The sequence below is a fragment of the Amblyraja radiata genome, chromosome 38 (genome assembly GCF_010909765.2).
Source record: "Amblyraja radiata isolate CabotCenter1 chromosome 38, sAmbRad1.1.pri, whole genome shotgun sequence".
NCBI classification, from domain to species: Eukaryota; Metazoa; Chordata; class Chondrichthyes; order Rajiformes; family Rajidae; genus Amblyraja; species Amblyraja radiata.
In genome coordinates this window covers 11,882,539-11,909,798 of record NC_045993.1, presented here as the reverse complement: position 1 = coordinate 11,909,798, position 27,260 = coordinate 11,882,539, and the positions used below count along the sequence as shown (strand labels likewise).

The 27,260-nt window shown below is 47.6% G+C and overlaps 1 protein-coding gene across 1 annotated transcript; it reads left to right on the top strand.

The window, feature by feature from the left end:
• Window positions 1-148: 148 nt before the first annotated feature.
• On the top strand, window positions 149-25,651 carry serhl2 (serine hydrolase like 2). The gene is made up of 13 exons (XM_033013537.1): window positions 149-168; window positions 2,275-2,320; window positions 7,149-7,298; window positions 9,772-9,885; window positions 11,941-11,982; window positions 12,141-12,160; window positions 12,985-13,059; window positions 14,973-15,076; window positions 18,604-18,683; window positions 19,363-19,397; window positions 20,519-20,595; window positions 23,237-23,330; window positions 23,919-25,651. Exons 2-13 carry the CDS (start codon window positions 2,278-2,280, stop codon window positions 24,027-24,029), a joined length of 945 nt encoding a protein of 314 aa, XP_032869428.1. The 5' UTR covers window positions 149-168; window positions 2,275-2,277; the 3' UTR covers window positions 24,030-25,651.
• Window positions 25,652-27,260: the final 1,609 nt, after the last annotated feature.

The window sequence follows — 27,260 nt, the reverse complement described above, 5'->3', positions numbered from 1 at the left end:
CTGCTCCACTGCTAAGTTGTTGATGCACAGCGGAGTGTGACTGGGCTGATTTTTCTTTCTGAAGTCTTTGACCTGTGACGTTAATGCTTCACTCTCCGCAGACGCTGCCCGGCTGTCAGAGTGTTTCTAGCTCTTTCTGATTTTATCTCGGATTCCAAACATCTGCAGGTTTTTGTTTTGTGTTTGCTAAATATTTGTTGGGAGACCCTCAGACTATATTTAATCAGACTTAGCTGGTCCGTGTCTTGCATTAAATGTTATTCCCTTCATTATGTATCTGTACATCGATTGTAATCATGTATAGTCTTTCTGCTGACTGGTTAGCATGCAAGAAATCAGGGAAAGTTTCCAGATTCAGGGACAGATTCTTGTCAGGCAGTGTGTGTCAGGCAACCAACCCATCCCTCTACAACTAGAGAGCCGTCCTGAACTACGTACCTCATTGGTGACCCTCGGACTATCTTTGATCGGACTTTATTGCCTTTACCTTGCACTAAACGTTATTCCCTTATCATCTAAATGGCTCGATTGTAATCATATATTGTCTTTCCGCTGACTGGTTAGCACGCAACAAAAGCTTTTCACTGTACCTCGGTACACGTGACAATAAACAAAACTGAAACTAAAATAAGAAAGGCTTTTCATTGTTCCTTGGTACACGTGACAATAAACTAAAGTGCACTAAACTAAACACAATGACTTGTTCGGCAATGCCTCTGCCCCCTCAGCATTCACCCCTCCCTCACTCCTGTTCCTCTGGCCCAACAGCATTTCTTTGCACACTCCTCAGCAGACAGCGGGGCGGGGGGGGGGGAGGAGGTTCTGATGATGGGAAGTTCAATAAATCACCAAGAAATGAAGAAGCAGTGGTGCAGTAAAGCAAAGGACAGAATTGGTTTAGTTTGGTTGTCATGTGTACGAAGGTGTAGTGAGGTGCGGTGCCTATTCTGCATGCAATCCAGTCAAATCACACTATACATGAGTACAATGGATCCTCTTCTGGAACAGCATGACGAGAGCCACCATGTTCTGGTGGCATCTTGCAACTTCCAAAGTCTGATCTTGTCCCAAGGAGATTTGCAGTTACTTATTTGTTCATATTGAAGGTCAGGTGTCATGGCGGAGTAGACTTGATAGGCCGAATGGCATAATTCTAGGGCGTGGGAATTGATGAAGTCGGTGATGGTGCTAGAAATGGTGGCCTGGTGCTCGTCAGTGGGGTCATGGTCCAAGGGTAAGTAGGAGGAGGTGTCCGAGAGTTGGCGCGTGGCCTCAGCTTTGTAGAGATCGGCGCGCCAGACTACCACGGCACCTCCCTTGTCGGCTGGTTTGATGACCCAATCTGGGTTTTTGCGGAGTGATTCAATGGCAGTGCGTTCAGAGGGGGAAAGATTAGAGTGAGACGGGAGTGGAGAAGTTGAGGCGGTTGACGTCGCGGCGGCAGTTCTGGATAAAGAGTTCCAGAGCCGGGACTTTATGAGGGGGGTTCCACGAGGAGGGGTCAGGCAGCATGTTGTTCAAGAAGGAACTGCAGATGCTGGAAGATCGAAGGTACACAAAAATGCTGGAGAAACTCAGCGGGTGCAGCAGCATCTATGGAGCGAAGGAAATAGGCGATGTTTCGGGCCAAAACCCTTCTTCAGACTGCATCACCGGAGACCTGGGTTTGATCCTGACTGTGGTGACAGGTGACAGGTCAGGCAGCATCTCTGGAAAACATGGCTAGGTGACGTTTCAGGTTGGGATCATCCCTCAGACTGATTCGGTCTGCTGAGTTTAGTTTAGAGATACAGCGCAGAAACAGGCCCTTCAGCCCACCGGGTCCGCTCTGACCAGCGATCCCCGCACACTAACACTATCCTACACACACTAGGGACAATTTACACTTTATACCAAGCCAATTAACCTACAAACCTGCATGTCTTTGGAGTGTGGGAGGAACCGATAATCTCGGTGAAAACCCACGCGGTCACGGGGAGAACGTGCAAACTCCATACAGACAGCACCCATAGTCGGGATCGAACCCCGGTCTCTGGCACTGCAAACACTGTGAGGCAGCAACTCTACCGCTGCGCCACCGTACCGCCCACATTTCGGGACTTCTTCAGACTGTAATTGGAGTCGGGTTGATATACCATCACCTCATGTGATCGCCGTAGCACTGACGTATAAGGGGAATGCAATCACAAATTTTCCAGGTCCTATAACTCATTGATGGGTGCAATCTTTTTCTCTCCAAATGCCTAAATGAATCCTTTTCTGTTCCCCGTGAAGGAAATGTCTTTATTCTCAAAATGGTTATCAACGGCGACTGTGCAAGGTGAGTCCTACCTTTGTTATTTGGTGTGTGTCTGTCATCTTCAGCGTACACCACTTTATGTGTAAGAAGGAATTGCATATGCCACTTATTGCCACTTTATCGTACACCACTTTATCTCAAGCCATCCAGATTCAGGGACAGTTTGCTCCCAGCTGTTATAAGGCAACTGAAGGGCCTGTCCCACTTGGGAGTCATTTGCGCATCACGCAGATAGCGCGGAAAGATTTTGTACATACCAAAATCCTGGGGCGACTGCGCGTCACTGCCTACGTCACCATCACGCTACATCACGCGTGTCGTCACGCATAAATGATGTTGCGTAAATTAAACAATATACAATAGGTGCAGGAGAAGGCCATTCGGCCCTTCGAGCCAGCACCGCCATTCAATGTGATCATGGCTGATCATCCCCAATCAGTACCCCGTTCCTGCCTTCTCCCCATATCCCCTGACTCCGCTATTTTTAAGAGCCCTATCTAGCTCTCTCTTGAAAGTATCCAGAGAACCTGCCTCCACCGCCCTCTGAGGCAGAGAATTCCACAGACTCACCACTCTCTGTGAGAAAAAGTGTTTCCTCGCCTCCGTTCTAAATGGCTTACTCCTTATTCTTAAACTGTGGCCCCTGGTTCTGGACTCCCCCAACATCGGGAACATGTTTCCTGCCTATAAAGTGTCCAAGCCCTTAACAATCTTATATGTTTCAATAAGATCTCCTCTCATCCTTCTAAACTCCAGCGTGTACAAGCCCAGCTGCTCCATTCTCTCAGCATATGACAGTCCCGCCATCCCGGGAGTTAACCTTGTAAACCTACGTTGCACTCCCTCAATAGCAAGAATGTCCTTCCTCAAATTAGGGGACCAAAACTGCACACAATACTCCAGGTGTGGTCTCACTAGGGCCCTGTACAAATTACGCGCAAATTACGCCCACGTGGGACAGGCCCTTGAACTATCCTATTTCACCAACTAGGGAGTGGTCCTGGGCTACCTTCTACCTCATTGGAGACCTTCGGACTATCTTTAATCGTGCTTGACTGGACTTTATCTTGCACTAAACGTTATTCCATTTATCCTGTATCTGTACACTGTGGACAGCTTGATTGTAATCATGTATAATCTTTCAGCTGACTGGGTAACACACTACATAAAGCTTTTCACTGTACCTCGGTACACACGACAGTAAACTAAACTGCTCGTTCCCCATAACCATCAAGCTCTTGAACACCACTCAACGTTAAGTCAACTGTGAACTCCTATGGACTGTCTTTGATTATACTCAGAACTTTGGGGCTTTTCGTTGCACTAGTATTATGGTTATTGATTTATTGATTTTTAAAAATATATTATCTATGTGTATTGTGCCTGTTATGCTGCTGCAAGTAAGAATGTTATTGTTCTATCCTTGGTACATATGACAATTAAACACAAGAGAGACACAAAATGCTGGAGTAACTCAGAGGGTCAGACAGCTTCTCTGCAGGAAAGGAGTAGGTGGCCTTTCAGGTCGAGACCTTTCTTCAGACAGAGTTAGGGGAAAGGGAAATTAGATATGTAGATGGTGTTTATAAATAGATATAGATCAAATTAATGAAAGATGTGCAAAAAATTCTGCTCCTATATCTTACGATCTCATCAAAGAGCTGGAGAATTCAAATTCCTTAAGCAATTCGAGCATTCAACAGTACAGAACAGGAACAGGTTCTTCAGCTACAATGTGCGTGCAAAACATGATGCCAAGTTCAACTAATCTCTTCTGCCTGCATGTGACCACTATCCCTCCACGACCTGCATACCTCTGTGCCTCTCTTAGATTAAAATAAAGATAGTACTGATGATGGATTAGTTTAGTTTAGCGACACAGCGTGGAAACATGCCCTTCGGCCCACCGACTCCGCAAGTTAAACTGTCACGTTAGACACAAAATGCTGGAGTATCCCAGTGGGACAGGCAGCATCTCTGGAGAGAAGGAATGGGTGATGTTTTGGGTCGAGACCCTTTTTCAGACCTAATCTCCTCTGCCTGCATTTGATCCTTAGACCTCCATCCCCTGCATATCCATGTGCATATCTGGGATAATAAAAGATAGTATTGATGGTGGATAATCCGGTAATGGTCAGATGGCATGGAAACACATGTGGCCTGTTGGTGTCCTTGCGTAATGTGGCTTAGTTGTGACTCCACAACAAGAGACTGGTTAGACAATAGACAGCAGGTGCAGGAGTAGGCCATTCAGCCATTCAATGTGATCATGGCTGATCATCCCCAATCAGTACTCCGTTGCTGCCTTCTCCCCGTATCCCCTGACTCCTCTATATTTAAGAGCCCTATCTAGCTCTCTCTTGAAAGTATCCAGAGAACCGGCCTCCACCGCTCTCTGAGGCAGAGAATTCCACAGACTCACCACTCTCTGTGAGTTGCTGATACGGCCTCGTAAAGCACTAGATTGCAGCAAAGTCAGTCGGTCTCCTGGGCAGCTGCATGGCGGGGCCAAGGTAGTGACAGCCACACCTTCCTAATGAATAATAATAAAACTAACATTTGCGTAAGCTTCTTATAAAAGTCCACGGTGAGGACTCCATCCAGCATTCTGTGTCTCTCTTCGGTTTAAACCAGCATCTGCAGTTCCTTCCTAAACTAAACTAAATATGACTGGTTGCATCACGGCCTGGTTCGCCAACGCCCGGGAGTGAAAGAGATTACAAAAAGTCCCGGTCTGACACCCAAGGGCTCTTTCGGAGGCACTCCCTCAAAAAAAGCAGCCGGCATCATCAAGGACCCACACCACCCTGACCACACACTCCTTTCAATCCTGCCATCGGGAAGAAGGTACAAGATCCTGAAAACTAACGTCCAGGTTCGGGAACAGCTTTTTCTCTACAACCATATGGGTATTGAATACTGCAAACACCAACTAAACTTCGAACTATGATCTTCTTTGGTTACGCTAGGAACTTCGGACTTTTGTTTGTTTGCATTAATAATGTTTCAAAAATGTATTGAACCGTTTTAGTTTGTTCTTTACTATGTTAGCTATTGAGTGCTGTGTTTACAGGCATGTAAGGATTTAAATGTTCCATTTTCGGTAAATATGACAGTTAGACACACTTGAATGTTGCCCTTGGTGGTTACTAGGAACGGTGCGGGCGTGCGGGGCATGTTGAACCAGACTGCATCCCAGCATTGCTGCTGCTGCTGCTGCTGCTACTGCTGCTGCCTGTTGTTGCTGGTGCCATCCCTCAGCAGAAATTGGCCACAAGCTCCTCTTACTGTGACAGTCATAAGTGATAGGAGCAGAATTAGACCATTCGGCACATCAAGTCTACTCCGCCATTCAATCGTGGCTGATCTATCTTTCCCTCTTAACCCCATTCTCCTTCCTTCACCCCGTCACCCCTGACACCCGTACTAAACAAGAATCGATCAATCTATACTTAAAAATAACCATTGACTTGGCCTCCACATCCTTTTGTGGGAAAGAATTCCACAGATTCACCACCCTCTGACTAAAGAAATTCCTCCTCATCTCCTTTCTAAAGGAACGTCCTTTTATTTTGAGGCCATGCCTGCGGTCCTAGACTCTCCCATTAGTGGAAACATCCTCTCCACATCCACTCTAAATGTAGTGATACTTGTACTGAACTGTATACAAAAAGTAATTTCACTGTACCTTGGTACACGTGACAAATAAGGTACTATACCATACCACTCTATCCAGGCCATTTACTATTCGGTAAGTTTCAACGAGGTCCCGCCTCATCCTTCTAAACTCCAGCGAGTACAGGTCCAGTGCCGTCAAACGACCGTCATATGTTAACCCACTCAATCCTGGGATCATTCTTGTAAACCTCCTCTGGACCCTCTCCAACGCCAGCACATCCTTCCTCAGATATGGTGCCCAAAATTGCTCACAAGGGCTGCACGGGTGGCGCAGCGGTAGAGTTGCTGCCTTACAGCACTTTGAGCGCTAGAGACCCGGGTTCGATCCTGACTACGGGTGCTGTCCGTAAAGAGCTTGTGCGCATGGGTTTTCTCCGCAATCTTCGGTTTCCTCCCACACTCCAAAGGCGTGCAGGTTTGTAGGTTCATTGGCTTGGCATCATTGTAAATTGTCCCTAGTGTGTGTAGGATAGTGTTAGTGTGCGGGGATCGCTGGTCAGTGCGGACTCGGTGGGCCGAAGGGCATGTTTCTGCAATGTATCTCTGTATCTATATCTGTAATGCTCCAAAGATAGACACAAAAAGCTGGAGTAACTCAGCGGGACAGGCAGCATCTCTGGCAAGAAGGAATGGGTGGCGTTTTGGGTCAGACCCTTCTTCCGACTTGTAATACTCCAATAATGCTGATTCTCTCTCCCTCTCCCTCCTCCCCTCCCCCTTTCTCTCCATCTCTCCCTCCCTCTATCTCTCTCTCTATCTCTCTCTATCTCTCTCTCCCTCTATCTCTCTCTCTCCCTCTATCTCTCTCTCCCTCTATCTCTCTCTCTCCCTCTATCTCTCTCTCCCTCTATCTCTCTCTCCCTCTATCTCTCCCTCCCTCTATCTCTCCCTCCCTCTATCTCTCCCTCCCTCTATCTCTCCCTCTATCTCTCCCTCTATCTCTCCCTCTATCTCTCCCTCTATCTCTCCCTCTATCCCTCCCTCTATCTCTCCCTCTATCTCTCCCTCTATCTCTCCCTCTATCTCTCCCTCTATCTCTCCCTCTATCTCTCCCTCTATCTCTCCCTCTATCTCTCCCTCTATCTCTCCCTCTCCCTCTATCTCTCCCTCTCCCCCTCTATTTCTCTCCCCCTCTCCCTCTCCCTCTCTCGCGTTTGTTGTCTCCTTACAGGGATGTGCCGTGAGCTGCGGCTCACAGTTCCCTGGGGCCACATTGCCGCTAAGGCCTGGGGAAGTCCGGACGGCTGGCCTGTGTTGTGCCTGCACGGCTGGGCAGATAACGCAAACTCTTTCGATCGACTCATTCCCTTGCTCCCAGAAAGTGAGTATTTGGTCACAATCTTGTTTTTTAAGATATATGGCATGGTTTAGGTTAATTGACGTGCACCGAGGAACAGTGAAAAGCTGTGTTTTGTATGCCATCCAAACTAGCCACGTTCAAAAGAAATAATCACAGCAGGCACTGGGGTGAGGTGAGGTGAGGTGAATTAGATTGGCAAGAATGATTGTAAGAGGCGGAACCATTATAATGGATGATAGTACCTGTGACCAAAACCTGAAAACGTGTTGGAGCCTGGGTTTGGCTTGGTAAACATAGAAAGTAGGTGCAGGAGGAGGCCATTCGGCCCTTCGAGCCAGCACCGCTGCCAAAACAAGCTCCCTGGGCAAGATGGGAATCCGAGACCACAATCTCTGAGCAGCAAGATGCCAACTGCTGGGATAGAGAGAGGGTGGCACGGTGGCACAGCTGCCTCACAGTCCTAGAGACCCGAGTTTGATCCTCTTGTGCGGAGTTTGCATGTTCTCCCTGTCACTGCGTGGATTTCCTCTCACATCCAGAAGACGGGCAGCTTAATTAGTCCTCTATAAATTGTCCCGAATGTGTAGGGAGTGGACGCGCAAGTGGATAACATAGAACTAATGTGAATGGGTGATCGATGGTCGACGCGGACTCGGTTGGCCAAAGGGCCTGTTTCCATGCACAAGTACCATCAGACTCAGGAGCAGCATCTTCCCCTCTGATATCAGGTGTCTGAACGGTCCTTCCATGAGCCAGAGAATGGTCCAATTCCCCTCAACCCCCTGTGGACATTGTACATTGTCTGTGGAACTGATGCACTGCAACGCTGGGAATCCACACTCTATATTTTACCCTTTGCTCTGTCTACAGTACTTGACTTTGACTTGATTGTATTCACGTATAATATTTATTGAAGATACAATGACCGGCTGTTCTTTTCGACCTTACTTTGGCTAACCTCTACAAGGTTACTCAAAAGATTTCAAGTCTTCAAATCTCGCCTTCATTCTAATGACTTTCCTGCAGCAGAGATGCCTCGAGGTGCCAGAAAACCGGGTTCAGCTCTGACTTCGGGCGTGGAGTTTGCACGTTCTCTCTGTGTCAGTGTGGGTTTCCTCCGGGTGCTCTAACTTGCTCCCACAACTCAAAGATGTTTGGATTGGTAGTTTAACTGGCCAGTGTAAAAGGGCTGTCCCACTGCGGCGACCTAATCCGCAAGTTCAGAAGAGTTTGCCCACGACTCATACTCGCAGCATGGTCAACACGAGGAGGTCTTTGTAACTCTCCTTCATGCTCGACAGTAGCCCCTGCATACTCGAGGTCTCAACTAGTATATTTTTCAACATGATGAAAAATGCCCTTGAGTAAAAAAAGGTTGCCATGGAAAAAATCGATATTTTTTTACTCGTAGGTTTTGTTGAAGTAGGTCGGCATGTTAGTCGTAGGTAATCGAGGGTAGTCGAAGATAATCAAAGGTAGTCGTAAATAGTCTTCAACATAGTCGAAGGAAGGTCGAAGGATATCGAAGAAGGTCGTCTTCACTCTCCACTATTTGGTGTCCAATTTTCCCGAAGCTAGTCTTCAACATAGTCGAAGGAGGTCTTCTACATAGTTGAAGGAGGTCTTCCACATGACACTTTTTTAAACTCTCCTAAACTCTTCTAAACTCACCAATTAGGTCGCCGCAGTGGGACAGCCCCTTAAGTTGCTCCTAGTGTGTGTGAGTCCCAGCAGTCTGAACGTTGGTGCCCCCCCGCTCCCCAAACCTAGTCATCCTACTAGTTCCACTGTTCGCAACCTTGTATCCCTATAGGGCCTGTCCCACTTAGGCGACTGCTAGAGAACATGGACAATGGAATTCACCTACGTCACCTGGCGAAAACCTACGTTAACCTGGCAACAACCTGGCAACAACCTACGTTAACCTGGCAACAACCTACGACAGTACCTACGACAACAAAATTGTCCCCACTGTCGCCGAAAATCTTTCAACATGTTGGAAATTTTGCAGCAGTCGCTTGTACTCGCCTAAAAAATCACCTAAGTGGGACAGGTCCTTATCTCTTTCCCAGCCAATAATGGGGCCATTGTGGACTCCACCCTTCCTGAGGTCATCTGTTGCCGGCCCAGTTTTGTTCTGCCCTTCTCTATCTTTCAGTCTGAAGAAGGCTTCTGTTCCGAAACATCACCTAATTCCCTTTCTCCAGAGATGCTGTCTGTCCCGCTGAGTTGCCCCAGCTGTTTGTGTCTATCTCTTGGGTATAAACCAGCATCTGCTGCACCTTCTAACTCACCTGTCCCGCTGAGTTACCCCAGCTTTTTGTGTCTATCTCTTCGGTATAAACCAGCTTCTGCTGCACAAGTAGATAAGAGCTGGTCTTGGCATCACGTTGGGCAATAGACACTAGACAATAAACCCTTGGTGGGCCGGTGGGCCTGTTTTTACGCTGTACTGTTGCATGTTCTATGTTCTGACTGCTCTTTCTTCTTCCAGATTATTATTACGTGGCACCAGATTTTCCTGGACATGGGAAGTCAACACACCGACCCCCTGGTGTAGCGTACTACATCCCCGAATACATCTCGGACGTGCGGAGAATAGCAGAGGGTAGGTTTTTTTTTGCAGGAATAACAAGTGGCAGCATCACTAAATCCTAAACGTCTCTGCCCCCTTCTCCAGTCTGTAGAATGTGATGGGTCCTTCTACTCCTTCATTTGCCTCCACCGTCTGTCAGTAAGTGCTCCAATTCATAGTTGGGTCCATGAAACCTTTACATACACAAACATGTGGGAATAACACAAAGTGCTGGAGGATTTGGGCAGTCACGGTGGCACAGCGGTAGAGTTGCTGCCTTATTGCAAATGCAGTGACGGAGACCCGGGTTCGATCCCGACTACAGGATCGGTGTTTGTACGTTCTCCCCGTGACCTGCGTAAGTTTGCTCCGAGATTTCAGTTTCCTCTCACACTCCAAAGACGTACAGGTTTGTAGGTTAATTGGCTTGGTAAATGTAAAAAATATCTCTAATGAGTGTAGGATAATGTTAATGTGCGGGGATCGCTGGTCGGCACGGACCCGGTGGGCTGAAGGGCCTGGTTCCGCGCTGTATCACTAAACTAAACTCAGCAGGTCAGGCAGCATCTGTGAAGGGAATGAACAGAGGACATTTCAGGTCGGGACCTTTCTTCAGGCTAATTGCATCAAGGTGGAAAAAGCTGGAAAAGAGAGATGGGGGCGCACTAAGCCTGGCGAGTGATAGATGGAGGATAGACACAGAATGCTGGAGTAACTCAGCGGGTCAGACAGCATCGCTGGAGAAAAGGAATCGGTGACGTTTCGGGTCGAGACCCTTCTTCAGACCCAAAACGTCACCTATTCCTTTTCTCCAGAGATGCTGTCTGACCCGCTGAGTTACTCCGGATTTTTGTATCTATTTTCGGTTTAAACCAACATCTGCAATTCCTTGTGTAAGAAAGAACCGCAGATGCTGGTTTAAATCGAAGGTAGACACAAAATGCTGGAGTAACTCAGCGGGTGAGGCAGCATCTCTGGAGAGAAGGAATGGATGCATTTCGGGTCGAGACCCTTCTTCAGTCTGACCCAAAACGTTGCCCATTCCTTGTCTCCAGAGATGCTGCCTCGCCCGCTGAGTTACTCCAGCATTTTGTGTCTATCTGCAGTTCCTTCCGACACAGGAGTGATAGGTGGATACAGGTGTGGGGGTTTGATGAGCAGATGGGTGGTATAAGTGACAAAGGCTAGAAGTGAAAATGAGACAAAGTGTGTCAGATAGGGAGAGAAGAGGAGGAGTGAAAAGTAAAACTGGAGGATGGAATATAGTGGGAAGGTGGGGGTGGGGAAAGGGAGAGAGAGGTAAAAGAGAAATGAAGGACTCGGGAATGGGAGATGAGTGAACGAAGGAGGGGAAAGGAGCTGGGCTGAGTTCAGATTTTTGTCAGTTTATTGTACAGTGGAAACCTTTTATTGCGTGCTAACTGGTCAGCGGAAAACAAGGTGTAGGAAGGAACTGCAGACACAAAAAAGCTGGAGTAACTCAGCGGGTCAGACAGCATCTCTGGAGAGAAGGAATAGGTGACGTTTCGGGTCGAGACACTACTTCAGACTAAACTAAACTAAACTGGCCCTTGTTGATTTTTGTTTTAAGATACGTTTTACTCAAGGGTGGTAGGTTTATGGAACACGCTGCTAGAGGCAGGTAGTTGAGGCAGGTACAGTCATCTGCCACTTGTATGCCAAGAAGCATTTGGTCAGGTACATGGATAGGATAGGTTTGAAAGGACGTGGGCCAAATGCAGGCAGATTGGACTAGTGTAGATGGGGCACATTGGTTGGTGTGGGCAAATTGGGCCAAAGGGCCTGATTCCACACTGTAGGACTCTGACTCAGCATGGAAACAGGCCCTTCGGCCCACTGAGTCCACACCGGCCACCGATCACCTGTTCACACTAATGCAATCCCCAGAGCCGAAGCCCTGAATCTAATCAAAGGTCGGACACTCAGGTCATTGAAAAGGATATTGATTTACCATCTTTGGATTGTCCCCAGCTCTGCACCTCCAGAAGATGCTGGAAATGGTAGAGAAATCTTTAAAAATATACACTGATATGTTTTTGAAAATTTAATAGCTTCTTCTTATTGCAGGGTTAAACTGGAATAGGTTCAGCATCTTGGGCCACAGCTTGGGTAAGTCAGCAGCTCCTCACTTGATATTGCTAAGGTCGACTGCATTTCATTGTCTCTGTACTGTACACTGCACAATGACAATAAAGTTGAATCTGAATCTGAATCTAAGGTCTATCGTTCTATATCAGACATTAACATTTCCTATGGTTCTCCTCCAGGGGGCAATGTTGGAGGAATGGTGAGTACTGTATTTGATTTGTTTCCTGCTATTTCTTGTTTAATTGTGCAAGTATTCTTTGGTTATCCTCATGGGTCAAGAGGTCATTAGATCATAAGTGATAGGAGCGGAATTAGGCCATTCGGCCCATCTAGTCTACTCCGCCATCCAATCATGGCTGATCCATCTCTCTCCCTCCTAACCCCATTCTCCTGCCTTCTTCCCGTAATCTCTGACACTGGTACTAATCAAGAATCTATCTATGGTCAGTGCGGACTCGGTGGGCCGAAGGTCCTGTTTCCGCGCTGTATGTCTAAACTTAAAAAAAACTAAACTAAACGGCCAGCTTTTTGTTGCAAACATGATCTCAAATGTCGCGCAGAGCAAAAATCGATGAAATATCGCGACTTGTGAAGCAACGGTAATGTGACGGGCATTAAAAAATGATGGTAGATAGCAATGAAACACAAATTTTATCACGGGTTAATTGGCTTGGTATAAGTGTAAATTATCCTGAGTGTGTGGAGCGTAGTGTGAATGGGCCTGTCCCACTTTCACGACCTAATTCACGACCTTTTTTACTCGTGGACATTTTTCATCAGGCTAGAAAAACGCCCCAACCTACTTGATGCCACGAGTACCTAAGGCCTCCCTACGACCTCGTGACGACCATGCTGCGAGCATGAGTCAAGGGCAAACTCGGCAGAGGTCGTGAAAGTGGGACAGGTCCTTTCGTGTGCAGGGACCGTTGATCGGCCTGTTGCCGCGCTGTATCTCTAAACTAAACTGCAAAGCTAAACAGTGCCTGAGTAGTAATCGCATCTTGCCATCACTCTTGGTTACAGTTCTGCTCAGTGTTCCCGGAGATGGTGGACAAACTGATCGTGCTGGATGGATTTGGATATTTTCCAATTGACTCCGTAAGTTTTATGTTTGCCATCTATCTACTCATGAACGGGAATATGTTGCACTGTGCACAAACTGACAAACCACTGACAAACAGGCGGCATGGTGGCACAGTGGTTGAGTTAGACAGTAGACAATAGACGCAGGACTAGGCCATTCGGCCTTTCGAGCCAGCACCACCATTTAATGTGATCATGGCTGATCATCCCCAATCAGTACCCCGTTCCTGCCTTCTCCCCATATCCCCTGACTCCGCTATCTTGCAGAGCCCTATCTGGCTCTCTCTTGAAAGTATCCAGAGAACCGGCCTCCACCACCGGCCTCCACTCTGAGGCAGAGAATTCCACAGACTCACAACTCTCTGTGTGAAAAAAAGTTGTTGCCTCACAATGCCAGAGACCCGGGCTCGATCTAGATCACGGGTGCTGTCTGTACGGAGTTTGTACGTTTTCACCGTGACCCCATGGGTTTTCTCCCGGATCTTCGGTTTCCTCCCACACTCCAAAGACGTGCAGGTTGGCTTGGTATATTTATAAATTATCCCGTGGGATAGCGTTAGCGTGCGGGGATCGCTGGTCGGTGCGGTCTAGGTGGGCCGAAGGGCCTGTGTCCTTGCTGTATCTCTAAACTAAACTAAATTAAACAGACATAACGGTGTGCAGCAGCTTCCACTCTGGGCTAAATCCACCCCGACCCGCAGAGCTCCATTATTGGTTTAACCAACCTCCCTTCCATTGACTCCATCTACACCTCACGCTGCCTCGGCAAGGCCAGCAGCATCATCAAGGACGGGTCTCAACCCGGCCACAGCCTCACGCTCGTAAAAATACTGAAACCTCAGACGCTAGAAATCTGAAGTAAAACCAAAAATGTCGGAAATACCCAGTAGGTAAAGCGGAGAGAAAAAGTGAGATCGACTTGAAACGATGACTTTATTTCTCTTTCCACACATGCTGCCTGACTTGCTGAATGTTTCCAATTCACATTGTGGCCCTGAACAATTAGTTGTGGGTGGGTGGGTGGCACATTATCCAAGAGCTAATTTGTATATATATATGTGCGTGTGTGTGTGTAAATATATATATATAGAACCGGGACATTACAGTTTTCAGGTATCTGTACATATCTCTCTCCCTCTATATTTATATATATATATATATATATAAATATATATACACGTGTGTATGTGTATATATGTGAGTGTGTGTATGTGTGGAAATATGTACGTATGTATTCATGTACAGTATGTGTATATATATATATATATATATATATATATACATACACATACTGTACCTGCATACATACGTACATATTTCCACACTCACTCACACACACACACACACACACACACACACACACACACACGTGTATACATTTATTTTTATATACATATAAATATAGAAGGAGAGAGAGATATGTACAGATCCCTGAAAACTGTAACGTCCAGGTTTAGTGGCAGTTTCTTCCCTACAGCCATCAGGTTATTAAACACGACAACCTCCAAATAAGCTCTGAACTACACAGACGGGAGCTAACTATTTTTGTCTTTGCATTATTATTGCTTTTTATTTTTTTAAATACATTGAACTTTAGTATGGCTTTATGGTAATTCGAATTGGTACATGTGACAATGAACTGACCTTGAAACTTTGAAACTTTGATGTTGTTCGTTATGGCGTTGCAGAGTGCTGCGATTACATGTCCGTTGGGCTGGTGCAAGTAAGAATGTCATTGTTCCATTTCAAGGCACATGACAATAAAACACTCTAGACTCTTCGAAATCATCCCAAGCACATTGCACGTTCTGTGCTGAAGAACAGTGGAGAAATTAGAGTGTGTTTTACGTGCATTAGGAGGGAAGAATGTTGTCTTTTCACAGGTTGGGATGGCTTTTCCTAACCTGGAGCTGTGTTTTAATTCCTAGAAAACTGCTCAAATGCGACTTAAGATAGCCATCACTGAGCTTATGAAGCTGGAGAAGGAGCAGGGCTCACCCAGAGTGTATACCCCAGATGCTGCTCTGAAGAGGTTGGTATTCATATTAGGCCAACATGATCAATTAGGCTGAGCGTCTGGAGATCTCCCCGTGTTAATTCTGGGATGCATTACTTGTTGTCCTGTCAACACACTCTCACGCAAGATTCCACAAAGAACGAGGCGATCAGCCATTAATCTGTGTTGGTAAAGAATATTTTGAGTTTAGTTTAGAGATACAATGGGGAAACAGGCCCACCGAGTCCGGGCACCAACCAGCATTCACCCCGTGCACTCCTCGCACTATCCTACACACTGGGGACAATTTACAATTCCTACTGAAGCCGATTAACCAACGAACCTGGACGTCTTTGGAGCGTAGGAGGCAACCGGAGCACCCGGAGAAAACCCACGTGGGCACGGGAAGAATGTACAAACTCCGTACGGACAGCACTCGTGGTCAGGATCGAAGCCGGCTCTTTGGTGCTGTGAGGCGACAACTCTACCTCTATGCCACCGTGCTGCACAATTTCTGGGGAAGTGAATCTGTGGTCTTATGGACCCCAGTGGGATAGATGGGATACGAATGCAATTGACCAGAGTCAGAGAGTCATACAGCATGGAAACAGACCTTTTGGCCCAACTTGCCCATGCCGACCCTCTGTGCCCCATTTACATTAGTCCCACCTGCCTGCGTTTGGCCCATATCCCTCTAAACCAGGGGTTCCCAACCTTTTTCGTCCCGTTTACCCCCGGCAACTTTAATAGCACATAACAATGTTATTTCACTTATTTATGAACGACTAATGATGAACAGATACCGGTCAATGAGAAAATATATGTACAAATCCAGAATTGACAAATTTACCCCTTGGGTAGGCGACTTTTACCCACTGGGGGTAAATTTACCCCAGGTTGGCAACCCTTGCTCTAAGTCTTTCCTACCCACATACCTGTCCCAATGTTTTTTAAATGTTGTGATAGGTCCTGCATAAACTACCTTCTTCAGCAGATGGTTCCAAATACCTGCCACCGTTTGTGTAAAAAAAGTTGCCCCTCGGGTTCCTATTAAATCTTCCCCCCCCCCAACCCCCTCTCCTTAAACCTATGGATCTTGAGATCAGCCATGATCACATTGAATGGCGGTGCTGGCTCGAAGGGCTGAATGGCCTCCTCCTGCACCTATTGTCTATTGAGATTCCCCTCCGCTGGGTGAGAGTGTGTATTTACCCCATCTATTCCCCCACATGGCCTTATACACCTCCATAAGATCACTCCACAGCCTCTCCCACTCCAAGGCATAAAGTCCCAGCCTGCCCAACCTCTTCCTATGCCTCAGGCCCTCAAGTCCTGGCGACATCCTCGAGAATTCCTTGGATGAGATGAATTTTATTTTCGTGAATTCCGGATTTATTGGATGACTTGAGTTTTAATTCCCCAGCGGATGCGGTGGGAGTTTGACCTTGTTCTTCTGGATCAATAATCCAGAACCATCCTTAGACGGCACATCTGGCAGAGTCACAGCTCTGGCAACTCCGGTTCGATCCTTACCTCAGCTGCTATCTGTACAGAGTTTGTACGTTCTCCTTGAGACCGTGTGGGTTTTCTCCGGGCGCTCCGGTTTCCACCCACACTCCAAAGACATGCAGTTGTTCAGCACGGACTAGAAGGGCCGAGATGGCCTGTTTCCGTGCTGTAATTGTTATATGGTTAAGTGGCTTTGGTAAAAATGTTCCCTTGTGTGTAGTATAGTAGGGATTGCTGGTTGGGCCGAGTGGCCTGTTTCTGCGCTGTATCTCTAAACTAAACTAATGTAAGCTAAACTCTGCTGTTCATCATGCTGTGGAAACTAACCAACCCAGAACTAACCCTCCGCACTATCCTCAGCATCCTTAAAGCTTGCCTATTACATTTTTGCATCATTCATCAAATTCCTACTCTCTAGGATGATAATAAGGAGGGAAAACACAAACATGAAGCTTCAATTCTTTCAAATCTTTTAACAACTTTAAAGGATTTAACATCTGAAGAAGGGTCTCAACCTGAAACATCATCTCTTCCTTTTCTCCAGAGATGCTGCCTGTCCCACTGAGTTACTCCAGCTTTTTGTGTCGATCTTCGTATTGCCTGTATCTCAATTGCTATCTATTCCCATCATCTAATCTTCCAGATTCATGCCAGTCTCAAAATGATTCTCCGTTCCCCCTCTCTTCCATCTTGTCTTGATCAGCAACATATTGAGCTCCAGAGACTCTCTCTCCTCTCTCTCCTCTCTCTCCTCTCTCCCCTCTCTCCCCTCTCTCCCCTCTCTCCCCTCTCTCCCCTCTCTCCCCCCTCTCCCCCTCTCCCCCCTCTCCCCCTCTCCCCCCCCCCTCTCTCCCCTCTCTCTCTCTCCCCCCTCTCTCTCCCCCTCTCTCTCTCTCTCTCTATCTCTCTCCCCTCTCTCTCCTCTCTCTCTCCCCTCTCTCTCTTTCCCCTTCTCTCTCTCTCTCTCTCCCCCCTCCCCCTCCCTCTCCCTCTCCCTCTCCCTCTCCCTCTCCCTCTCCCTCTCCATCTCCCTCTCCCTCTGCCTCTGCCTCTGCCTCTGCCTCTGCCTCTGCCTCTGCCTCTGCCTCTGCCTCTGCCTCTGCCTCTCTCTCTGTCTGTCTCTCTGCCTCTCTCTCTGCCTCTCTCTCTGTCTGTGTCTGTCTGTCTCTTTCTCTCTCTCTCTGACTGCCTGTCTCTCTGTCTGTCTCTCTCGCTCTTGCTCTCGCTCTCTCTCACTCTCACTCTCACTCTCACACACATCTCATCATATCTCTAAATAAAGAATTGCAGCAATCCCATGCTCTGGAATGTTATAGTTAAATCTAAAACCACAGAGCTAGAGTTACTCGATGGGTCAGTCAGCACCTCTGGAGAACATGAGAGGTGATGTTCAGTCTGAAGAAGGGTCTCCACCCAAAATGTTACCCATTTCTTCTCTCCAGACATGCTGCCTGTCCCACTGAGTTACTCCAGCTTTTTGTGTCTACCTTCGGATTAAACCAGCTTCTGCAGTTCATTCCTACAACATGAGAGGTGATGTTTTGGGTTGGGTCCCTTCAGACCAAAGAAGGGCCCTGACTCGAAATGCCATGTATCCATGTTCTCCAGAGATGCTGCCTGACCCACTGAATTACTCCAGAACCTTATGTCTCTCTTCATTCCTTGTACCATTTTTGTAATTCTCACTAAGACATCTCAGAATCCCGGTGCCCCATTCTGGACTCGAGCTGTGATGTACAGGAAGTGATTCTGCAGGGGCAGTGTGCTCTGAATGCAGGTTGTGTTTCAAAAGTAGCTGGTAATTCAGAAACTAGGTGTAAAACACAACATGCTGGCATAACTCAGCGAGTCAGGCAGCATCTGTGGAGGGACCAGATAGACAACGTTTTGGGTTGGGACACTTCTTTAGACCTGAGATTCCAGCATCTGCAGTTCCTTGTGTTTCCGATTCAGTCCCTGTGTGAACAAAGTAGACAGGCCAGTCATCAGTTCCCTTCCTTTGCCTTGATGCCCACATTCTCTGCTCTTTAACTAATCTTTCTTTTGCCCTTCAGGCTTTTGCAGGGAAATAAATCGATAACAGACGAAAGTGGCAAAATCCTGTTGCAGCGGGGAACCTCCGAGGTACATGGAGGTAGGATAGGCTGCAGCATGTAGGCAGCTATTGTCAACCTTTTTTACTACAGTAAACCCTCACTATTACAGACTTCTTCATAACAGATTTTATATATAGCTCTTTAAGAACACAGGCTGCTCGTTACACTACGGAGGCTATTGAAATTGTCAGGGCATTGAAACTGACACGACATTGAAATTGACAAGGAATTGAAATTGACAAGGCATTGAAATTGACAAGGCAATGAAATTTGTGCCCAACTTTGTGCAGGTCAAGGCATTGAAACTGACAAGTTTAGTTTAGAGTTACCAAGTTGAAACAGGCCCTTCGGCCCACCGAGGGCCACGCAGACCAGAGATCACCCCTACACTAGTTCAATTTACAGTTAATCTTCAATCCTGTACATCTTTGGGATGTGGAAGGAAACCAAACGATGCGGAGAAAACCCACGTGGTCACAGACAGAACGTACAAACTCCATACAGACAGCACCTGCAGTCAGTTTCAAACCAGGGTCTCTGCAGGGTCTTGTAATTGTACCCTCCTCAGAAATTTCCCCTCTCAGTCTGATCTGCTGAGTGTTTCCAGCTTTTACTGTTTCTATTTCTGATTTCCAGCATCTGCAGATGTTTGATTTTCATGTCCAGTTGAGAATATTAGCTTGTATTTCTAATAACTTCTGTTTCTTTTTTTTCAAGGTCTTGTGTTTACCAGAGACCTGAGAATCAACCTGGTAAGTTTTCTGTTGGTTCCAGCTATTGCAATTAACCAGTGCATCATTTCTTTCCATTTGGATGGGTCAGAGTGTAGGTGTGCGGGTCAAGTCGAGTTCATTGTCATGTGCACAACTACGGTAAGGTGCAGGTACAATGAAAATCTTGCTTGTAGCAGCATCGCGGGCACATGGACTCAGATAACACACAGAATCATAAATTATATATAAATGATGATGGTGATGATGGTGGTGATGGTGATGATGGTGATGGTGACGGTGATGATGGTTGATGATGATGATGATGGTGATGATGGTGATGATGATGATGATGATGATGGTGATTGATGGTGGTGATGATGATGATGATGGTGGTGATGGTGATGATGATGATGATGATGGTGGTGGTGATGATGATGATGATGGTGGTGATGGTGATGATGATGGTGGTGATGATGATGATGATGGTGGTGATGGTGATGATGATGGTGATTGATGGTGGTGATGATGATGATGATGGTGATGGTGATGGTGGTGATGGTGATGGTGATGGTGATGATGGTGATGATGATGGTGATGATGATGATGATGATGATGATGATGATGATGATGATGATGATGATGATGATGATGATGATGGTGGTGGTGGTGATGATGATGATGATGATGGTGGTGGTGATGATGATGATGATGATGATGATGATGGTGGTGATGATGGGGATGATGGCGATGATGATGGTGATGATGGTGATGGTGATGGGGATGATGATGGTGATGGTGCTTGTGATGGTGATGATGGTGATGATGGTGATGATGATGGTGACCATGGTGCTGGTGATGATGGTGATGGTGGTGATGATGATGGTGAAGATGATGGTGATGGTAATGATGGTGATGGTAATGATGGTGATGGTGATGATGATGGTGATGGTGATGATGTGAAAGCAGGGGCAAATAGGGACTGCCTGGGGCACCTGTGGCCAACAAGGTATTCTAGGCTGTTTGGGTTCTCGAACTTTAAGCACCCTTGCCTAGGCTCATAAGTATTACGTTTAAACAGGAAAAGCAGCCAACTGACTGGATGAGGAGGACGTGGAACATAATGGTTATTTGTTGTGTTTGTTTCCTTACCCACCCTAAAGCTCTCCCCCACGAAGCTGACCATAGACCAATTTCTAGAGTTTCAGAAGAATATCACAGCGGAAGTACTCCTTATATTGTAAGTATACATGCAGCAGAGTGGCACGGTGGCGCAGCGGTAGAGTTGCTGCCTTACAGCGCCAGAGACCCGGGTTCGATCCTGACCACGGGTGCTTGTCTGCACAGAGTTTGTACGTTCTCCCTGTGACCTGCATGGGTTTTCTCCGAGAACTCCGGTTTCCACCCACACTCCAAAGGCGTGCAGGTTTGTAGGATAATTGGCTTTGGTAAAAATTGTAAATTGTCCCTAGTGTGTGCGGGATAGTGTCAATAGTGTGGGTGCCTGTCTCCTCGCTGTATTGTTAAAGTAACCGTTGAAAGAAAGAAATAAAACCTTGCATCTAGATGTCACCTTCCTCAGATTGTCCCAAGTTCATCAGTCTATGAAAGTAAGAATGCAGGTACAGCAGGCAGTGAAGAAAGTGAATGGCATGTAGGCCTTTACAACAAGAGGAGTCGAGTATAGGAGCAAAGAGGTTCTTCTGCAGTTGTACAGGGCCCTAGTGAGACCACACCTGGAGTATTGTGTGCAGTTCTGGTCCCCTAATTTGAGGAAGGACATTCTTGCTATTGAGGGAGTGCAGCGTAGGTTTACAAGGTTAATTCCCGGGATGGCGGGACTGTCATATGCTGAGAGAATGGAACAGCTGGGCTTGTACACGCTGGAGTTTAGAAGGATGAGAGGGAATCTTATTGAGACATATAAGATTGTTAAGGGTTTGGACACGCTAGAGGCAGGAAACATGTTTCCGATGTTGGGGGAGTCCAGAACAAGGGGCCACAGTTTAAGAATAAGGGGTAAGCCATTTAGAACGGAGACGAGGAAACACTTTTTCTCACAGAGAGCTGTGAGTCTGGAATTCTCTGCCTCAGAGGGCGGTGGAGGCCTGTTCTCTGGATACTTTCAAGAGAGAGCTAGATAGGGCTCTTAAAGATAGCGGAGTCAGGGGATATGGGGAGAAGGCAGGAACGGGGTACTGATTGGGGATGATCAGCCATGATCATATTGAATGGCGGTGCTGGCTCAAAGGGCCGAATGGCCCACTCCTGCCCCAGAGAATTCCACAGATTCACCACTCTCTGTGTGAAAAAAATGTTTTCCTCATCTCGGTCCTAAAAGACTTCCCCCTTATCCACAAACTGTGACCCCTTGTTCTGGACTTCCCCAACATCGGGAACAATCTTCCTGCATCTAGCCTGCCCAACCTCTTAAGAATTTTGTAAGTTTCTATAAGATCCCCCCTCAGTCTTCTAAATTCTAGTGAGTACAAGCCGAGTCTATCCAGTCTTTCTTCATTTGAAAGTCCTGCCATCCCAGGAATCAGTCAGGTACAGGCCCTTCGGCCCACTCTTTCTGTGCTGAATACGAGACCAGGGCCAAATCTTATCTGTCTACACATGATCCGTTTCCCTCCATTCCCTGCATATCCATGTACCTATCCACAAGTCTCCACAACCCCCATCCCCGGCTATGTTGTTCATTAATACATCACGGATACAGGCTCTTTAGCCCGACATCCATTCCGACCAAGATGCCCATCCACGCTAGTCCCATTTGCCAATGCTTAGAGGGGTACAGCACGGAAACAGGTCCTTTGGCCACGACCGAGTCCACGTCGAACATCGATCACCCGTTCGCACTGGTTCAATGTTATTCCCACCTTTGCATCCACTCCCTACACACGAGAGGACAATTTACACAGGGCCAATTAACCTACAAACCGGCAAGTGTTTGGGATGTGGGAGGAAACGGGGAGCAGATTCAGATTCAGATTCAACTTTAATTGTCATTGTCAGTGTACAGTACAGAGACAACGAAATGCAGTTAGCATCTCCCTGGAAGAGCGACATAGAATATGATTTCAATAAATAAACCTATTTACATGCATACAGTGTTTTTCCTGTGGGAGGAGTGTCCGGGGGGGGGGGGGGGGGGGGGGTGATTGGCAGTCACCGAGGTACATTGGTGAGTAGTGTAACAGCCGCAGGGAAGAAGCTGTTCCTGGACCTGCTGGTCCGGCAACGGAGAGGCCTGTAGCGCCTCCCGGATGGTAGGAGGGTAAACAGTCCATGGTTGGGGTGAGAGCAGTCCTTGACGATGCTGCGCGCCCTTCGCAGACAACGCTGGCTTTGGACAGACTCAATGGAGGGGAGCGAGGAACCGGTGATGCGTTGGGTAATTTTCACCACCCTCTGCAGTGCTTTCCAGTCGGAGACAGAGCAGTTGCCATAGCATACTGTGATACAGTTGGTAAGGATGCTCTCGATGTTGCAGCGGTAGAAGTTCACCAGAATCTGAGGAGACAGATGGACCTTCTTTAGTCTCCTCAGGAAGAAGAGACGCTGGTGAGCCTTCTTGACCAGAGTTGAGGTATTGTGGGTCCAAGAGAGGTCATCAGAGATGTTGACCCCCAGGAACCTGAAGCTGGAAACACGTTCTACCTCCGTCCCATTGATGTGGATGGGGGTGACCCCGGGGAAAACGTGCAAACTCCACACAGACAGTTCCGGGGGTCAGGAATGAACCCGGTTCCCTTGTGCTGCAAGGCACCGGCTCTACCAGCTGCGCCACTGTGCCATCCTAACCGTGTTTGGCCCATACTCCTCTGAACCTTTCCTATCCACGTACCTGTCCAAAATGTACTTTTAATTCTCCTCAGAGCAAAAGACGGGCCGTGGAAGGATGACAAGTGGAGTCCCGACCTACCACCGTATAATCTCTTGCTGGAGGGATACAGGAATGTCTCAAAGCAGGTAACGATTTGAGGCGGACCCCCCCCCCCCAATGGCGGCGGCTGGATAACGGTGGGGTTTAAAGGGTGGGCACATTCGTGGATTGCTGCAAGAACCGCACGGTGGCGCAGCGGTATAGTTGCCGCCTCACAGCGCCAAAGACCCGGGTTCCATCCCGACTACAAGTGCTGTCTGTACGGAGTTTGTACGTTCTCCCCATGACCTTGTGGGTTTTCTTCGAGATCTTCGGTTTCCTCCCACACTACAAAGACGTACAGGTTTGTAGGTTAAGTGGCTGGGTATATGTGTAAATTGTCCCTAGTGCGTGCAGGATAGTGTTAGTGTGCGGGGGCCACTGGTGGGTGAAGACTCCGTGGGCCGAAGGACCTGTTTCCCTACTGTATCTCTAAAGTAAACTGAACTAAACTAAATTCCTGTGTCTGCACATGATCAATATCCCTCTATTCCGTGCATGTCCATGTGCCTATTTAAAAGTCTCTGAAACTCCTCCATGTATCTCATTCCCATGTGCATCTTCACTGCCGTTGCTCTGTAACTGACTCTCCTCCCATCTCTCTCCCTCTCTCTCTCTCTATCGAATTTGCCCAGTTCCTGCTGGCGAAGGTTGAAGGGAGTCACCACGTCCATTTGAACGAGCCCGAGAGAGTTGCGGGACTCATCGGTGACTTCCTGAAGGCGGATATCGTCTCTAAACTATGAGGGCAGATAGTTACGGGGGCTGCTCCGAGCCGAGGAGAAGAGATGACCCACAGGCGACAACATTCAGTGACAAATCCATCAGGTGTACGGATCGTAAATAATCAACTGTACCTCAGCAAGAAGCGTAATCGCCAGTGATGTGAAATTAATTGATCCTATAATGGAGATGTAGAGAGGAAGAACTAATTGTTCGGAGTTAACGAACAATGAAGACTTCGCCCCTTGGTGAACAGGATGAAATACGGAATTAGCCATCAGGCTGTTGAATGGTTTTTAATTCTCTTTAATTCGCAGGTTAGAACATTTTATCTTTTCAGTATTAGACATTCATTTAAATTGGTGCTTTCAAAGATGCAGCTGCTTAGATAGCATGACATGCTCGGTGGGCAGAAGACTCGGTGGGCCAAAGAGCCTGCTTACACGCTGTATCTTTAAGCTAAACTAAACTGAACTGCCCACTAGCCCTTGATCTGGCTAATAATAGACAATAGGTGCAGGAGTAGGCCATTCGACCCTTCGAGCCAGCACCGCCATTCAATGTGATCATGGCTGATCATCCCCAATCAGTACCCCGTTCCTGCCTTCTCCCCATATCCCCTGCCTCCGCTATTTTTAAGAGCTCTATCTAGCTCTCTCTTGAATGCATCCAGAGAACCTGCCTCCACCGCCCTCTGAGGCAGAGAATTCCACAGACTCACCACTCTCTGTGAGAAAAAGTATTTCCTCGTCTCCGTTCTAAATGACTTACTCCTTATTCTTAAACTGTGGCCTCTGGTTCTGGACTCCCCCAATATCGGGAACATGTTTCCTGCCTCTGGCGTGTCCAAGCCCTTAACAAATCGGAAGGTGTTACGTCAATGGCAATTTTTCTGTGGGAGATATCCCGGATTGAGTGTGGGAGTGGGAATAGAGACACTGGGCTTTGACAGGAGAAGCAAAGACTGACATTTAATAAAATGATTGAGATTATACAAACAGGAGGCATCTCAACCAATACAGTTTGAAGGTTTGACTTCACTGGAGGTGAGAATGTGCTTTTTCCCCTCCCCACCTGCCACCGATTCACTAAAACCAAAACCTCCTGTCCCAGTGCCAGGGATCCAACACTCTCGGGGGGTCGGTACATGTTCATAAGTGATAGTAACAGAATTAGGCCATTCGGCCCATCAAGTCTACTCCTCCATTCAATCCTGGCTGATCTATCTCTCCCTCCTAACTACATTCTCCTGCCTTCTCCCCGTAACACCTGACTCCCGTACTAATCAAGAATTTATCGATCTCTGCCTTAAAAATATCCATTGGCGGTCATGGTGGCGCAGCGGTAGAGTTGCTGCCTTACAGCGCTTAGCAGCGCCGGAGACCCAGGTTCGATCCCGACTATGGGTGCTGTCTGTACGGAGTTTGTACGTTCTCCCCGTGACCTGCATGGGTTTTCTCCGAGATCTCCAGTTTCCTTCCTATACATAATTTGAATTCCTGTTCTACACGGTTAATTGCACTCGCTAGGATTCATTTCTGAACGTTCCCAGTTGTAACAGTTTGTCTACAAACGCCTGTATCCGGCACCTGGCTGTTAATAATGATGTTAATAAATAGTTTGAGCTTTTTGCTCTGAAACTCCACGGCTGGCTCCAGGTATGTTTCAAGAGGTGACCTCGGCTAGTCAGTGACCGGAGACCTGGTTCGGGCTGGAAAGCAGCAAATAGTTTGCTCTGTGTTGCATCCGTCGCTGCGGACTTGGTGTTGGTGAGGGGGGGGGCGGTACATGTGAGAGGTGGGTGTTGCCAGAGCAACTCGCCACGTCTGGGATACAGGGTGGTCTGTCTGCTGTACCATTGGGTCAGGGTGGCATCAAGCACAGATGTGGACATCAATCCCAGGTGTGTTTACAACAAGCCCAGATGTGGACATCAAATCCAGATGTGCGACATCACCCCCCCAAATAAGGTCATCAATCCCAGGTGTGGGCATCAAGCCCAGTGGTGAACCAAGAACAGATGTGCGCATCAAGAACAGATGTGGACATCACCCCCAGATGTGAACTTCAAGAGCGGATGTGAACATTAAGAACAGATGTTGACCACCCCCAGATGTGACCATCAAGGACAGATGTGGACCACCCCCAGATGTGACCATCAAGGACAGATGTGGACCACCCCAGATGTGAACATCAAGGACAGATGTGGGCCACCCCAGATGTGAACATCAAGGACAGATGTGGACCACCACAGATGTGACCATCAAGGACAGATGTGGACCACCCCCCAGATGTGACCATCAAGGACAGATGTGGACCACCCCCAGATGCGAACATCAAGAATAGATGTGGGCATCAAGCCCAGATGTGGATATCAAGCCCAGATGTGGTCATCAGGAACAGATGTGGGCAACTGGCTGACAGGAGGGGCTTGGGCAGGTGGCAGAGATTTACCAGAATACCTTAGGAAGGAGCGCGAGCTACCTAAAGATATGGGGTAGCAGAGATTGCTCTCCATAGAACAGATAAGGTTGAGGGGGGGGTTTGATGGAGGGGGACAGAATGCTGCAGGTTTGGGATGTACGTTTGGAAAGGAGATGTTTGGGCAGAGAGCAATGGAGTGGGACTTCTTCCTCCTTGGTCAACCTGCTGGCACTTCCCTCGCCCGCCTCTGCCCACCTGCAGTAGTCCTCTGGTGCGTAGAGGTGGGCTTCTAGTGCTTCCCCAGCCATGTTACCTGTGAGACCAGGGATCTGCCTACTATTGGCGGCACGGTGGCGCAGCGGTAGAGTTGCTGCCTTACAGCACCAGTGACCCAGGTTCGAACCTGACGACGGGTGCTGTCTGTACAGAGTTTGTACATTCTCCCCGTGACCGCATAGGTTTTCTCCGGGTGCTCCAGTTTCCTCCCACACTCCAAAGACGAACGGGTTTGTAGATTAATTTGGCTTCGGTAAAAATTGTAAATTGTCCCCAGTGTGTAGGAGAGTGCTAGTGTACGGGGTGATCACTGGTTGGTGTAGACTCGGTGGGCCGAAGGGCCTGTTTCTGCGCTGCATCTCTAATTTAAACTAAACTAAACTATTGGGACGCTTACATGAGGGAGGTGAGAGGGAGTTAGTGTCATAGTGTGAGACAATGGAAACAGGCCCTTTGGCCCACAGATTCCTATCGACCACGATCAGCGTTCTATATTATCCCATGTTTGCATCCACTCCCTGTACACCAGGGACAACTTACAAAGGCTAATTAAC

Coding starts and splice junctions, on each gene's coding strand:
- serhl2 (XM_033013537.1), top strand. CDS start 2,278: ATGTCTTTATTCTCAAAATGGTTATCAACGGCGACTGTGCAAG. Junction 2,321..7,148: donor ATCAACGGCGACTGTGCAAG/GTGAGTCCTACC, acceptor GTCTCCTTACAG/GGATGTGCCGTGAGCTGCGG. Junction 13,060..14,972: donor GATATTTTCCAATTGACTCC/GTAAGTTTTATG, acceptor TTTAATTCCTAG/AAAACTGCTCAAATGCGACT.